The sequence below is a fragment of the Cyrtonyx montezumae genome, unplaced genomic scaffold, assembly GCF_038088225.1.
Source record: "Cyrtonyx montezumae isolate F1298 unplaced genomic scaffold, pur_monq_1.0 scaffold_25, whole genome shotgun sequence".
NCBI classification, from domain to species: Eukaryota; Metazoa; Chordata; class Aves; order Galliformes; family Odontophoridae; genus Cyrtonyx; species Cyrtonyx montezumae.
In genome coordinates this window covers 10,275,026-10,291,089 of record NW_027071992.1, presented here as the reverse complement: position 1 = coordinate 10,291,089, position 16,064 = coordinate 10,275,026, and the positions used below count along the sequence as shown (strand labels likewise).

General features: G+C 42.2%; 1 protein-coding gene across 1 annotated transcript; it reads right to left on the bottom strand.

Moving 5' to 3' along the window:
* Positions 1-1,251: 1,251 nt before the first annotated feature.
* Positions 1,252-9,044, bottom strand: HMGCS1 (3-hydroxy-3-methylglutaryl-CoA synthase 1). Its single transcript, XM_065739945.1, has 10 exons — positions 8,961-9,044; positions 6,133-6,590; positions 5,627-5,752; positions 4,938-5,102; positions 4,125-4,293; positions 3,828-3,998; positions 3,007-3,113; positions 2,543-2,668; positions 2,069-2,232; positions 1,252-1,667 (listed from the first exon to the last, which is right to left on the bottom strand). Exons 2-10 carry the CDS (start codon positions 6,578-6,580, stop codon positions 1,575-1,577), a joined length of 1,569 nt encoding a protein of 522 aa, XP_065596017.1. The 5' UTR covers positions 6,581-6,590; positions 8,961-9,044; the 3' UTR covers positions 1,252-1,574.
* Positions 9,045-16,064: the final 7,020 nt, after the last annotated feature.

The window sequence follows — 16,064 nt, the reverse complement described above, 5'->3', positions numbered from 1 at the left end:
TTGTTCCATAGCATTTTTATTTTCTGGTGCCAGGACAAGTTTCATGTGGGCAACCTAAACCAAAATACTTGCAAACACTATTGTCATGCATCATTGTTCCATCACTTTCAGCAGAACAAACAGATTAGTATCCATCAAATTATAAACATCTATTTTACCAAGGCTTGACTGTACAAATACAGCAAGTTACCAAATCCTAGTGAGTGACAGATAATACAAATACTTTGTTACACAAAAAAGATTGTGATTTAAACAGATGATTTTTTTTCCTTTTGCTACTTTCAGATAATGTAGCTCTGTAGAATTAGCAAAGAAATAAAGTTCAACAAAACTTCATTCTGTACATTAGCTCAATTAAATATATATTACAAGCTTACAAGGCTCATGTCATAGTTTATTTCTTATCTGGGCTTTAAAAAGCTACCAGAATATAATCCCCATAAGTAATGTGTATCTACCACTTGCAATATGGATAGTTTCTAGCGTGCATATTGGGAAAGAAAAGAAAAAAAAAGACCCCACATCTACGACACCACCAACAGTGAGAAGAACTTCAAAGTACAATGCCAAATTCAAAATTAGAAATTGTCTCTTAGAAAGATATTATATAAAGAACAGCAAGAGGTCAGAGTTCCAGGTTCAGGTCATCCAAAATGATCTTTTTTTTAGTTTACCAATTAAAGCAGCTTTAATAGTATCTAGAAGATTCATTTTAAAAATCTGCTTCCTTAAAATATTTCTATTGCAGTTTGATAGTCCTGAAAAAGTGCCAAATCTGACTGTTGAAGAAATATGCTCTTTCTTGTGAAGAACAACTGTCTAGTCTCCCTTGTAATTCCTCTTTCCCTGCAGGCTGCTGTGACTCATAACGCAGGCAAAAAACACACAAAATGGATAGCAGGTGGAATTACAAAGTAACTAACACAGTCAGTTACAGAGTTTCTTGCGGTGAAACCATCAGCCTAGTAGTTTTTGAACCAGTCATATTGACGGGGGGAAGAGTAATTTTATTCCAGTAACGTTGGTTCTATACCTTTTCCAAAGCAATGGTGCGAGGAGAGGTAGACTGGGAGAAGAAAGGGAAGGTGATCAAGGGAAAGAGAAGTGCAGTATTTCAGAAGACTGACTTCTTACTGTCAAGGCACTGAGAACCCTAACATTAAAAGCTCAGACTTTTGCCACACTTGAGTACAAGTAGAAATTAACAGCGTAGGTTTCAAGTCATTTGACATGGGAAAAGCAAGCAGAAGATTCTTTTTTTTTTTTCCTACATACAAAGACCTTGTAATAGACTACAACTACTACTCAGCAATTAAAAAATTCAGACATGTTAAGGAATCCACAAAGCCCCTAGCAAGTCACTCTATCCCCAGTATATTAATGATTTTAGTGTTCTGAAAATACTATAAATATCAGCACACAGTATTATGACAAATCCTTTCAAGGAGTTTAAACAGTTTTTTCATGCTCCAATTAAGTACTACTGCATAATGAAACTTCAGTACTACTGCAATCTGTTCTCTCTTTCATCCTACCCTCACACCCTTTTCCATTTCCCACCTCACAGAGGTATCTTAATGCTCCCCATTGGAAATGGCAACAGTAACGCCTTCAGATTCTGTTGTTGCAGGGATTCTTGGCACTTTCTTAGCAGGGCTTGGGATGTGCTAAGAAGAAGGGAAAAAAAGCATTAAATACAGTTTTCTAGTTCACATACATTCATACTTCATGGCTAGTCCAACTTCCAAAAAACATTCATGCTATGCTTGATGGCTTGGTCTTAAGTCATTCAAATCGGTCATGCAAATGAGTGTGTGAATAGAGTCTGTTTCTTCTTGTTTCATTCTCGTGCAGTTTCATTCATGTTAGGAAGAAAAGTGCTTTTTAAAATGTTCAAATGTTTTTTTTTGTTTGTTTGTTTTTTTACAATTCTGGTTTCTATGTTACATATTTGTACAAAGTATTTGAAAGAACTTTTTAAACCCCTTTCTCTTTCAGGTATGTGCACATGCTGAGACAAACATATAAACCACTTATATCAAACTTAAAAAGAGCGCTCAGTGTTCACCTCATGAACAATGCCTGGGTGGACAACTTCAACTCCTGCCTCCAGGGGTCCATCACCCATAATTGGGCGTCGTGCATACGTTCTTCTGTGTTTTTCATCCACACGCACAAGATACCATGTTCCCTCAAAGAGATCTTCTACTGAACACTGTGGAATATAGTTGGCTGTAAAAAAACAAAACAAAACAAAAAAGCCGATGACATACTGCTGGCTCCTGTTGAGTGTTTTATACAACACAGGCCATTAGGTGCTGCAGTTTGGAAGTAGAATGACAGGAAAACCAAGTTTACATCTGTATTTATTTGCCTGATGTGGTTGTAATAAAAACTACTGAAAATAACTATAAGCTTTCTACAGAAAGACTTTGACATCTGCTTCATTCTACACACAAAGTGCAGAATTAAAGGCATGCAAATTATGTAGTAAGTATTTTGTTGTAGGATTAGTAATGATTTATATTTATGAAGTTCTTACCCAAGTGATGTGTCTCCTGTCTAATCTTCATGTTTTCAGCAAAGACATCAGGTGCAATACATTTTCTTGAGTCAAGTCTTGCTTTAAGATCAGAAAGGCTGGCAGTTATTTTGTCCAGTGCAGAACCTACAACATAAACCTATAATGTATGGTAGCACCAACGCTAAGTGCTGCACACTAGCACATTAGCACTGCACAACCATTCAAGATATTTTGCATTATAGAAGCTGAACTTCTAGTTAGTTAGAAATATTCACAAAGACTTGAGCAAAACACTTTTAGCGTCTGAAAATGCTGTCTATTTGCCTAAGGACACACTTTAAAGGTGACCCTGCTCTACAGAATATTTTACGTTACTGTCATTAAGCACTGTTTGAAAGGTTTACTTAGGCTGGTGGGTTACACTACAAAGCAGCCTAAGGTGAGCTGTGCAAAGGAGTTAATCTGCATCTCCTTTCACTCACCAGGAGTGGCATCCTGTGTAACTCTGATGGAATACAGTGTAGCAGCAAAACCAGAGCCATATGAGAACACGCTGATTCTTTGTCCTGCAAGGTGCTCTGGAGAGTACCTGTAAATCAAACAACAGTTGGTCAAAGTGAGAGTTAAGTCCAAGGTGCCAGTTTTAAAATTACCAGGATGTACAGTTGACTTAGAAAAAGCAGTCAGCAGATTGTATCCTCTACAATACAAAATCTGGGGAGTCAGCATACATTTATCTAACTTCTTAAAGGAGAATTTCAACATGATTTTCAAAGCTGCCTAAGCAAAAAGAGCAAAGAAATGCTCAGAATGTGATTATCTAGAAGGCAATCAGTTTTCACTCATAAGTGACATACACCCTAAAAGGAACCATCACATCTTGCAATGCAAAGTAGCAAAAAAAAAAAAAAAAAAAAAAGAAAAGAGGATACAAAATGAGAGGTTTAGAAAATAATGTTACATATAAACTGAGTTTCAGTGATTAAACAAACAAACAAACAAACATGGTACTGGGTTGCTTGGAGCAGGGCAGGAAGGAAGGCTAGGAAAAGGTATGCCACATTAAAAAATGAGATCCTACTTAGAAAAGCAGTAAGCAGTGCTTTAGACTGGCTTCTGACAGAAATTTTGACTGTACTTGTCACATGAACTAATAGTGTAGAATAATTTTGTAACACAGTCTTGACAATGAATGCAGTCTTATTGGAAAAATTTGCTACGTGGTACTTCTACAAAGGGTTTTCCTAAACAAAAATGCCTACATACAGAAAGCTATGACTTGGTTTTCCAAGGTTATGCTTACTGGGCTAGAAGAGAAGCAAGGCAACCGTAGACTGAAGGCGTGTACATATTTCCATTCTGATTGGACACGAGTAATGAAGCTTTGGTTTTCTGATTGAAGAGCTCTGCACTAGCTTTCATAAAGGCTTTTTCCACATCCCTGTCAAAATACGTATCTTCAAGCTTTACATCCCTATTTGGGGGAAAAAAAAAAAAAAGAGAGAGAGGTCAGAAACTGTTATTAAAACAAACAACAGAAAGGAAAAACACCTCTGCAAGTTAACACCATCTGAAGAAGGAGCACAGCAGCCATTCTCACCTGAAAGCTTCCAGACCACTGAAAACACCATTAGCCGTTTCTGCATTCTGGTCACTAAGAAAGTCATTCAGCAATAGTCTTGCCACAGACTTCTGTACCAGTTTACAGTAGGGAGAATGAAAGATCATGAATCCAAAGTCATTCAAGGTGAAACGTCTGTCTGTCCCCTCTGGAAGTGGCAGGAAATTTGTGTTACAACTTATTTTATGCACTCAACTATTAAAATAAAAAAGCTGGATGGCACAATCCAATCATCAAAAATAAGTCAACATACAAAAGGCAAAACTCCAACTCTTGCTGGCAGGCTCATTTAAAACACTGCCAAAACTTATGTTTAAAAATCTAACTCTCACTGATCTCATGCACCAACAAACATTTGGCCTTTTAGAAGAAAAAGCTATAAGCTTTTAAGAAACTCAGTATTTCAGCAAAGCGTTTTGAAAGTAAGAAATACTCTGCTTCATCTAATTTAAAATCTATGCTACTTAGTATGGGTGAAGCAACTACTAAATGCACCTGAATAAGAACAATAATCATCATTATTTGACATTTAAATATTAACATCAGAAATTTAAGAGGATTGGGTAAAATAACATGTCCTTAAGAAGTGTTTTTACATATACAACAACAAAAGGCTGAAGAGACTACTCTTCATTGTCTATTAGCAAGCCTAGTATATTGGAATAGAAATAATATTTTCTTAGGTGAAAGGCATGCATTTCAACCACATTGGGGGACAACAGTCAAGACAGAATGCTAAGATTTGAAAACATTACCCATGTAATTACAATAACGCCTTCAGAGGTGACGTACCTTTCTGCCACTGGGCATTGATTTTATTGCGATAAACGCTGTAGCAGCGGTCTAAAGCACTGAGGTAGCACTGTATAGACAGTTTGCCATCAACTACAGGATATTCAGAGACCATATCTGGTTTATAGAAGTCATAAGCATGCTGCATGTGGGTTCCACGCAATCCTGATGGAGACAATTTGACAAAGCCAAAGGTTACTTGATTAATCTTGGAGTCAGTTTGAATACATACCTTAACAAATATGAAAAGCAAGTACTATCTGGCCCCAAATAAACAGGTTTTCTTAGCACTTCAGACCCTTCTAGGTAATATTTCAGAAACAGATTTCAGTTGTCTGCTACTCAAGCACAGTACAATTGAACACGACAAAAGGATAACAAATCATTTCTTTTTGAAAATAGGGTGCTCTGTTATTCAACTCTAGCCCATTCTCCCTCAATCTTAACTGAAGATTCCCCAAGTTAAAAACAGATAGAAGCACCTTTGATTGGTTCTTGCTGCTTCTCACATTAAGAAGTGAGAATTCTCATATTTGCCAAGTGAGCAAAATCAAGAGGAGACTAAGTGCAATTTCTGACATTAGTGGGAGTTAATCCAGCCCTCAAACAACCCAGATAAAAGAACAGAACAGGCTTTAGAATGATTCCAGTATCTGGTGAAGAAGTATTTATTTTTTCACAGGACTAACCTCTCTCAAAAATTAAAGGAGCATTTGGACCAACTAGCATAGCAACAGCACCAGCGCCACCTGTTGGCCTGGCATTTCCAGTGGCATACACAGCAATGTCTCCAGCAACAACCAGTGCATAGCGTCCTGTAAAAACACAGAAATAAGAGAGAAAATTAGCCAAGGATCTAGGCTTTAACATTCATCAGGGATTGTGAGCCTTTGATTATGGAGGATATGACTCCAGGATTAAGGTTCTCTTCAATCCTTTCACTCCTTTCACTTTACTGGCAGTAAAAGTGAAGGAAAACATATAGGAAAAAGTGATTATCTGGTGATTACCCATGTTGTTATCTCTTGTATGTAATTAATTAGTGGCAAACATCCAGAACAATTAAGACTCCAGAAGAATTACAATAGTTTGCCCTCTGGGTTCTTATACATCTAAGCATAGATGCTGTAATTACAGGCAGACTGCTCTGTAATAGAGAATGATGCAACTTTTAAAGAAAATACCCTGAACTTACCATCCCAAGAGCTGGACTCGATCCAATTAATAGCATTAAAAAGAGCAGCAGTGCCCCCGTAGCACGCATTGGTTGTGTCAATTCCTTCTACGTCTGTATTACCAGATTCTTCAAACAGCTGCATCAGGACAGTCTTCACCGATTTTGACTTATCAATTATTGTCTCCGTTCCAACTTCCAGTCTCCCAATGCAGTCATAGGAAAGGCTGTTCCTCTCCATAAGCTTCTGAACCACAGTCAAGCAGAGGGAATTGATATCCTCTCGGTCAGAGCAGAAGCCCATCTTTGACTGGCCTAACCCAATGGTGTATTTGCCTGCATCCACACCGTCATATTTCTCCAGCTCTGTCTGGTCGACATACTGAGAGGGAAAATAGATTTCCAGTGCGACGATACCCACATCTTTGGGCCAGCAGGATTCAGCGTTCACTGGAAGAGACCCAGGCATCGTGGCAGATCTGTAAGCAAAGAAGAAACACAAACAGCTCATTTACCTGCATCCATTCCCAGCGACCTACTCCATACGCTTCATCCTTCTGTAGGTTTACAGGAAAGGCAAAGTTTTAGGTATTCTGCAAGTTCATTTGTCAAAGGCAAGCCTCAGAGATTTCTGTCTGAGCATACAGTAAACATCATCGTGCATTTTATAACATCTTACATTAAGAAGTTTTCTTGGTTTTTTTTTTTTTTTTGACAATACAGTTTCAGCACTAGAGCTAGATATTCTTCGCGAGCCTGCTTTGCCAGGGGGGCTGGACTGGATGACCTCCAGAGGTCCCTTCCAGCCTCTACGGTTCCGTGATACCGCACGGCAGCGAAATACACAACGGAATCACCGTTAGTCCTCGCGCACGCCGCTCTACGCCGAGCGATGCGGGCCGTCCCCCTGCCGCTGCCCGCAGCAGCCCGTCGGCTTTTGCTTTTGTTTCCCGGGGCCGGGGCGCCGCGACACGCCACGTCCCCACGGCGCAACAGATGAGCGAGCGCCCCGCTGCCATCACCGCGCCGCGCCGAGCCCGTGACGGAACGCGACACGCGCCGCCCCGACCCGACCCCACGGCCTCAAGGTTACTGGGACCCGGCCGCGGGCGGCGGCCGCCGCCGCCGCCGGGCGGAGAGAGCCGCGCGCGTCTGCTCCGCTCCTGCCGCGGCCGGGCCGTGCCCCGCTCCCCACAAGCAGACGGTGCCCCGCGGCCCCAGTACCTACACACTGCGGAAGCCCATGGCCGGCTGCCAGCGCGGGCGCATGCGCGGCTCCTGCCAACGGGAGACGCGCGCATGCGCGGAGCTGCGGCTGCGCGGCCCCTGCGATAGAACGGGAGCGCGCCGCTCGGGAGGAGCGGGGCTGGCGCGCCCCGCCTGCTGCGGCCGGGGGTAGCGCACCCTGTGAGCGGGGAACGGGCATGCTCACCCGGGATCGCTCACCGCACGCAGAGCTGTTCAAAAGTCAGATTTATTGGGCTCGAGCGCTGCTGTCTCCAGTGCCTGCTCCAGGCGCTGGCAGCGGTGAGGAGCTGTGAACGAGCAGACGCGAGGTCTGCGCTGCCTAGGTGAGGCCGGGCTGAATTGCAGCCCCAGAGCCAGGAGGAGCCGGTGCGCTTCCGTGCTGCCTTTCGGGACGGAACGGAGCGGCTCAGATGGAAGGCACCCACTCAGAGCATTGAGTGCAGCTGCCTGACCACCTCTGGGCTCGGCGCAGGTCACAGCCTGCCACTGAGGGCACTGCACAAATGCCTTTGAGCACTGACGGGCACCGGGCATCACGCCCTGCCCAGCCAGCCCGTGCTGCGTCTGGCCACCTCACAGCACACAGATGGACCCCGCTGCCCAGCATGACCACCCCAGCAGCTCCGCACCAGTCCCATCCTGCCCTCAGTTCCCAGGGGACATCTTCACTGAAGTTACATTGATTGAGAAAGCGATAACAGCATGTAATGGACTAGGTATGTCACAGCTGTACAACACAGCCTGTGATACAGGCAGATGATCCTCAAAAGTTCAGTATACCAGAAAAGTTTACATCACTGTTGAGAGCTGAAGAAAGCACCGTCGCTATGCTTGCCCTCTGCAGACATCACAGATGAGAAGCGGCATTTAATCCCAAACACCTTCTGCAGTTCTCTCATCCAAAGGCTTTTTGCAGAAGAACTAAACAGAGGCTAAAGCTGCCGGGTCCTTGCAGCAGCTCACCAAACACACGCAACAAAGAGACAGCCGGGGCCATCAGGAGGCACCGCAATGTGAAAACCTTGCTTTGTGTTCTCGCTCTGAAAGCAGGATGCACGGCATCTTCAGCAAGTCAGTGCTTTTAAGAAAAACAGCGTACAAGATCTAAGTCAAACAGTTTTTTGTCCTCATGGACAAACCTTACACAAAATCTGAGTCACCGCTGTTCACTGGATGTTGAAAAGGCCAAAGAACCATTTAAAAAAAAAATAGAAACTAAGATGCTTTAATATAAAGGAATACAAAGGTTGGTTTTGGTTTGTTTTACATCCCACGAAGACCGCATAGGGAGCAAGCAGCATGAAAAGCTATAACTTTCTGCTGGCGTAGCCAGACACAGAAATACAGCTTCCCGCTGCTGTTAGTGGCTTTATGAGTAACATTCCATCTATAATTCGCCGTTCGCATTTCCTACAAACTTTCTAAAAGGCAGGAAGCACTATGAAAGATAGAAAACCAGAACGCAAGCCTGCTCCCCATCAGCCCCGCACCCGGCAACTCCCTCCTCCCCTCCAACCACCCCCCGCCCCGGGCTCCGCTCCGGACGCCGTACAGTGCCCGTCCCAGCTACACTGACCGGCTCCCGGCCCCGCGGCTCTCACCTGCACAAGGCGATGGCTCCGGCTCCGCTATCGCTGGGCGCGCTCACACACACTCAAGAGGAGAAGCAGACACGGGTACCCGGCACGCGGCGCCTTTAAACTGCCCCGCCGCCCGGGCTCCCGCCCGCGGCCTGAGCGGCAGCTCCGTTGACCAATCACGACTGGCGCCGCACAGGTCCCGCCCTCCGTCCTGCCTGCGGCCGCGGGAGAGGGCGGGGGGAATGGTGTGAGAAAGTGACGCGGCGTGGCCAGAGGGCAGCGCGCCAATCAGCACACGGCAGAGGCAGCGGGCGCCCAATGGAATCCGAGCGCAGCGCGCGGGCAGCCAATGGGAGAGCGCTGCCGACCGCGGGTGAGAGTAGGACGGCTGCTCGGCCCCGGCGAGGCGAGGAGCCCGTTGCCTGGCAACGGGGCGAGGCCGGCCGGGCCCGGCGACCGCGGCTCGCCCGCTCGCGTCGTGTTTGTCGCCTGTCCCCGTGCGGCCGGAGCCTCAGGAAGGCCGCGGAGCATGGCCCTGTGGCACGGTGCACAGTCCAGTGCCATCTGCACATCTGGAAGAACACGGTGACAAAATGCAAACTCGGTAGGCCATGATGTAATTACGTCACGTAAACACAGTGTACCTTTCATGCCTGCAGAGCAAACAGACTCCCTGTTAGGAAACTAAATGTTTCCTTGTTTAAAATGGGCTGCTAATGTCAGTCTGCCGTGTGCCTTCAGTGTCAGAATGCTTCTTCATATGGAGCCATTCTGGGAGTGATGGAGCTGGCCGTATTGTTGAATTGGCAGGATTGCATGTCAAGACTGCAAGCACACCCAGGACCTTGGCAAACCCTTCCTCACCACCTTAGTTTAGCTGTCCGTGCAAGGCCAGCTCCAACAGAGTATGCCCTCGTAACCTGGATGGCACTGCCAAGAGAAGAGGTGTGTGGCGGGAAGCCGTGAAAAGCCTCCTCAGACACCTTTCTCCTTCATTTCAGAGCTGCTACATCCCCTGCTGCTCCTGGTCCCTTGGCTTTGCTTCCCAGCTGGCCCTTACACCTACCACACCACAGCGGGCTCATCTGGAAATCTGGACTCCTGACCTCCCTGCTGCCATTGGCTTTGCCCTCCTCTTCTGTTTGGGTGCTGTGAGAGAGTGCCCCTGCAAGCAAGGCCACTGGCCTGCTTCTCTTGTGCTCAGCTCTGTGCTCTCCTGCCCTTTTGGGGCAGCCTGTCCCCGCTGCTTCCTGACAGTGTAACTGTGCACACCTGTAAGCTTGTTGTTGCATGGGGCTTTTTTATTATTATTACTTTTTATTTGATAAATGTTGTATATGCTTTCAAAATGGTAGAAGCAGAATGGCTGGTGGGTTTTTTTTAATTGTTTGTATGTGTTGTCAACAACATACACAGATGAAAATAGCAGTCTTCCGAATTTTATTAAATCTTTACTTATCAGATCAAGAAAAAGTGCCAAAATGACTAAGCTAGTTTGATGAGATAATCCATACTACTGCCATTTTTTCTGTGGCGCAGGATTATGAATGACTTTCCACCACCTTTCATATTTACTTTTCATGTTGTAAAAGATAGTATGATACAGACTTGCATGACATCATTGCTATTGATCTAAAATAATGTACTTGAAAAAAGAAAAAAAATCAACCACCTGAAACCAACAAAATTGTAACTATGTTTTTCTACTGTGCCTATAGAAAAGCACATTTCAAAATTACATCCTGCAAATGATGAAGGAAAGCTGAAACGTAAATTTAACAACTAGCTGCTAGATTATCGGAATTTTAAAACAGAATCTAAAGATGTAATACAGTCCTACTTTTAAAATAATTATTTATTTTAAATTCAGGGTCCAGGTCTAAGCTACACTGGTAAAAGCAATGTATTTGTGTCCTCCGGATGTTTTTGGATCCCAGTGCTAATTTAAATTACATCAAATTCAGGTGACCTCTTGCAGACCAGTCTGATGGCTAATTTAGTAGCCTTTAGTAGCATTTAATAGCCTAAGATTTACTACTACTTGTAATTAATCAGTACAGATTCTTCTATAATTGTTCTCAATAGCATTATTCTTTTTCTTCAGCTTTAAGAGACTTCAGATCTGATTATACTGTCATTGGGTGTATGTATGGGAGTTCTTATAAAACACTGCCATTATCTCTTTGCAAGAAAGAATCTGCTGTTGCAATGGCATTGACTACAACCATTTTATATGGATTTCTCAAAGAGATTGCAGTAAGAATATGAATGTCCTTGGTGGATCTTGTTCTAGATCTCTTAGGTAATTAATTATAGTCTTGTAACCAATTTATGCTTCAGACATGTGATTGCCACCATTTGCACCCCCACTTGTGAGAATGCAGGTCATTCTTTTTATGACTGAAGAAACTGATATTTTCAGTAGAGATCATAATAGAGACTGCTTCTGGTACGTTTGGAACAACATGCTATAGCACACACTGCACACTTCATCATGGTAGCCACAGAAAGGGACAATACCAAAGGAGGAGTACATTCACTGAAGATGCTGTTACCAAAGAAACCTGGAATAACTCAGAAGAACCTTGCAGCAGCAACATGTGAGGATGTTGTAGGCAGAGGATGGATGCTTCCTTTTCCTCCCATTCATCATTTCAGTCTATTTTGACAGGAGTTTGAAGTTGAGTTTCTCTTCTTTCTTATGAAGAAGTGGGATCTCCTAAGGAAGGAAGCATTTAACGCTTTCTGATGGTTCTCCTTCTGGTTTTAAGTCAGTGCATCAAATTCAGGGTTTTGGTTTTGTTTCAATAGATGCAACATCTTCTTTACTTCTGTTACTTCTGGTAATTCTTGGGCAATCATATGTGTGGTACCTTTTTGTTTATTTATTTATTTTTTTTGTAAGCCTTCTAGAGAGACAGCCTATTATTTTAGTTCAATAACAAAATAAATAAAACAGCCAAATACTAAAGCTGTTTCTTAAAACTTGAAATTTTCAAGAATATAAATGAATTGTAAGCCCAGTTTTAAATGAATTCAATGGAAACTAAGCTTCTAAGTCACTAGAATACTCACTGCAGCTTTTCAGAGGCTGCAATTTTTGGGTACCTAAACTCATTGAAAAGATAGCTTAAACCAGCATTTTTGGAAAGATAAAGTCGTGCCATATTGGTATGTCCTGCAAAACACAATGTTGAGATGACTTTACTGAAAAAATATATATATATTGATTTTATTTTGTTGCCAAGTACAAAATAGCAAAGGTCAAAAATAACACTCAGGTACAGAGAATGTGACATCACCTAAATGAAGGTTTGGTAACTGTCAAGTTCTTCTTTGTCATATTTGTGTGTCAGAGTTCAGGGATAAATGAATCTGTACCAGAGAGTGGATCTCTAAAGTGTTATCTTGATATTTTATATACCAATGTTGTGGGAGAAGTTTTTTTACATTGAATGATTAGTGAAAGTTATTCCTAATTCAGTTTCCAAAATAATGTACAGGAGTCCAACCAAAATACACTTGTCAGCTTAGAGACGACTTCTATCTTCTTGTAATCTCTCAATTTGATCTATAGAACCAAGAGAACCTAATCTGAGATAACAAACACTGAAAGATATAAACAAAACTATCAAACTTTCTCTTTTAAAGTAGCTTGATAAAGGCAAGTATTGTGATAGCATTTAAGTCTTGTGTCTTAAGGTATCTGTGGCACTGTTGCAATTTCAGTTATTAAAAGCACAGAAATGCATTTATATTCCAAATGCTGAATCTCTCCGATAGAACAGGCATGGAAATTAGTGTACAGACAATGCTTTACTCCATACTTAGGCAAACCCCACGTGCACTAAAACTTCTGGTTGTGTTGATGGGACGTATGCAAGGAGCTAAGACATCATTCATCAAACCTCCTGGAATCTGTTACTCAACAGAGAATGAAGGCAAAATTTGAAATCATTAGAGCACGAGGAAGAAAAGAAATAGACAAAAGCGTGTAATACATTTCTCACAATTTCATATTCATGGGGCCCTGCTGACCTGGGCCCATTGGGTTTGAGTTCTCATACACATTCGCTGTGCACAAACGGCATGTACCTATGAATGAAATGGCTGAATCGTGTGCCACTTCAGTTTGCGTCACCGTGCAGCACAGGCAGTGGGGAGAATGAGCTCCCGTGTGTGTTCAGAACGCTCGCGGCAGCTCCTGCTCCTGGCAGCAGGGTGGAGCTGTGCCGGTACACAGCATTCCCTAGGAACTGGAAGTAGAGTTGCCTCATCTCTGTTAGGACACGGTTGGCTCATCAGAGATGATAATTATGCTTCTTGTTTTCTCTTATCTGTTTTGGAAGGAGTTCCTTTCATCAGTTGTGTCTCAGTGGGAGTATGCTACCCATTCTCTAGTGACCTTGCTACAGATGTTCATCTTTCTTTTATTTAGAGGATTTATTAACAGCTTCTTCTATCTACTGTCATCTGCCAAGCATTCTCCCATGTTTGCAGTATAAAGTCAGATATAAAATGAAAAAACAAATACTAGAGATAACTCTGAGGAACTTGTTTATCAAATGCAGTGAAGGAGAAGGAATGAAATGAACAAAAGTAATAGAGATTGTCTTTACTGCATGCTTTGGATGGTGTTTCCAGTGATAATAATGGCTGAGAGCAGAGTGTTGGGAATAGGCAAAGGATATATGATTTTGGCCTACGTGAAGTAGTATTTGGAAATGTATCTGTAAAACTGTATAAGGAGAAAAAATCATAATTAATGACTGAAAGGATAGAAACAAAAGAGGCAACACCACAGAGGTACTGCTCAAATAAAGGAAAAAAAAAAAGATGCCAGCAGGGACAAAAATGAACTTAGATAATCAGAGTACTGAGAAGGAATATTGGCATGTTAAGTAAAAACCACAGGGAGTTAGCAATGAAAACAGAGTTGGAGAGGGGAGGATTTAAGCATATCCATAGATCTAGGAGGTACAGCAGAGCACTTGCAACAGGACATTTTCAGGAACACCACACCATTTTGTTTGCGATTGGCCCAGCATTATTTTTATGTACAGGTGATGGTGTCTCTAGCACATAGATATTCAAAAGGTCATTTTAATGGCATAATAATGCATCACTGATGCAGTCTGGTGCCTTTATTCACAGTTCTGCATGCCACAGGTACCTTCATCATGGGGTTTGCTTCATGTTACTGTTTATTCTCTTTTTCAATATTTTGGTTCTTCTCTGTTTTCTTCCATGATGTTTTTTTCTGGGGATCTTGTGTTTATTCTTCTTCATCCATTTTTTAACTCTTTTAATCCGTGGGCTTACACAGAACTTTCTGCCTTCTATGTGGAGACTGACGGAGCAAAAATCAATTGTCAGAAAGAAAATGTAAACAAAGCAGAACAACAATAACAAAAACCAATCATACTTATCATTCAAATACGAAAGCATCATGAAAGTGCTTAATCATGTATTACGTCAATTTGGTTTTGTCTGGTGTCACATATGGTAAATATAAGGTTTCCATGATTACAGTAAAATCTGAAAAACAATGTTCCCACAGTGCAAACCAGTACATTTCCATTCTGAAAAAATAAGTAGAACACTTTAATATAACATTTGTGACGATTCTCCAGCAAAAGTCTAGAAATAAAAATGTCCAGGATTTATTTCAAATGTTCAATTTTACACAAACTCTGTGATATTGTAGTAGCAAAAGAAATAAAAAGTATGTATTAACTATAAATAGCTTATGTGTAAACCTGGTGTAATGAATTTAGTCAAGAATTGGAAAAATAAAATGGACAGTGAAAGTGCATACGTTCTTTTTCAGCTCTAAAAATTAATTAAGTATCAGTGTTACTGTAGGCTGAACAGTAACATTATTTTTGAAATGGAAATTGAATTTTACCAGTCTCAAGTTCAAATGGCACAAGGAAGAACAAATCTTACATCCTACTCAGTCTGATTTTTCATTAAATTTTTGCCATCCATCTAAGATTCTACTGGTTTTAATGCTGCCTAGTAGGTTTTAATTTCACAGTACCCCTTTCATAGTGAAGCACACAAAGCAGCTCTTACATAACAGCATGTAGATGACACAGGCCATCATCTTTCTGGATTTCAAATCGCTCCACTCTTCGGAGAATTCCTTTAGGGATTTCTTCTGCAGTTTTCGTGCAACAGTTAAAGGCCTCAGGAAATAAAGCTAGAAAGTAATAACGAAGTTAGAAATGACATAGATATGAAGGGACAACTCATAGCTTGACTTTACAGAATGACAGAATAGTTGAAGTTGGAAGGGAGGTCATCTAGCCCAACTTCCCTACTCAAACAGCAACAAGTAGAACAGATTGCCCAGGACTGTACCCAGTTGGGTTTTGAGTATCTATCCATGTGGAGACTCCACAGCTTCTCTGGAAACCTGTTCCAGTCTTTTGACTACCCTCACAGTAAAAAAATGTTTTCTTTTGTTCAGATTGAATTTCATATGTTTTAATTTGTAACCGTTGCCTCCTGTTTTGTTAGTAGCCACTAGTGGGAAAAGCCTGGCTCCTTGGCCTTCCTTCCCTCTCGTCAGGCATTTGTGTACACTGATGAGATCCCCCTTTCAGAAATGCTTTCCTGGAGGATTTTTTCCATCACCTTCCCAGGGACTGAGGTGAGGTTGACCAGCCTGTAATTCCTTGGATCATTATTCTTGATTTTCCTGAAGATAGGAAAAATATTTCCTCTCAGTGTTCAAGAAGTTCTCCTAGTCACCATGACTGGTCAAAGACAGTGGCCTTGCACTGCTATCAGCCAGCTCTCTATAGAAGTCATGATGTCTTCTCTCCTGAAATCTAGGGTTATGGTCCTGCTTCTTGTCTCCCCCTCTCCTTCTAGGATTCTGAACCCTACCATCTATCTCATGGTCAGTGCAGTTTGCTTCCAGTTTTTCTGTCTTGGATTAGTCCTTCCTTCTTTTTAAATATCTGGTACAGCTCAGTTCATTTCCTTGCTTGTTCCTTTGAAGTTGTCACCAGTGCACTCAGATTACATTGATGTCTCATAGATTGCTTAAGCACTGCTGTCTTGACTTTCCAGCAGGTATCAGGGATGGTTAAAATCCTCCATCTAGACAAGGGC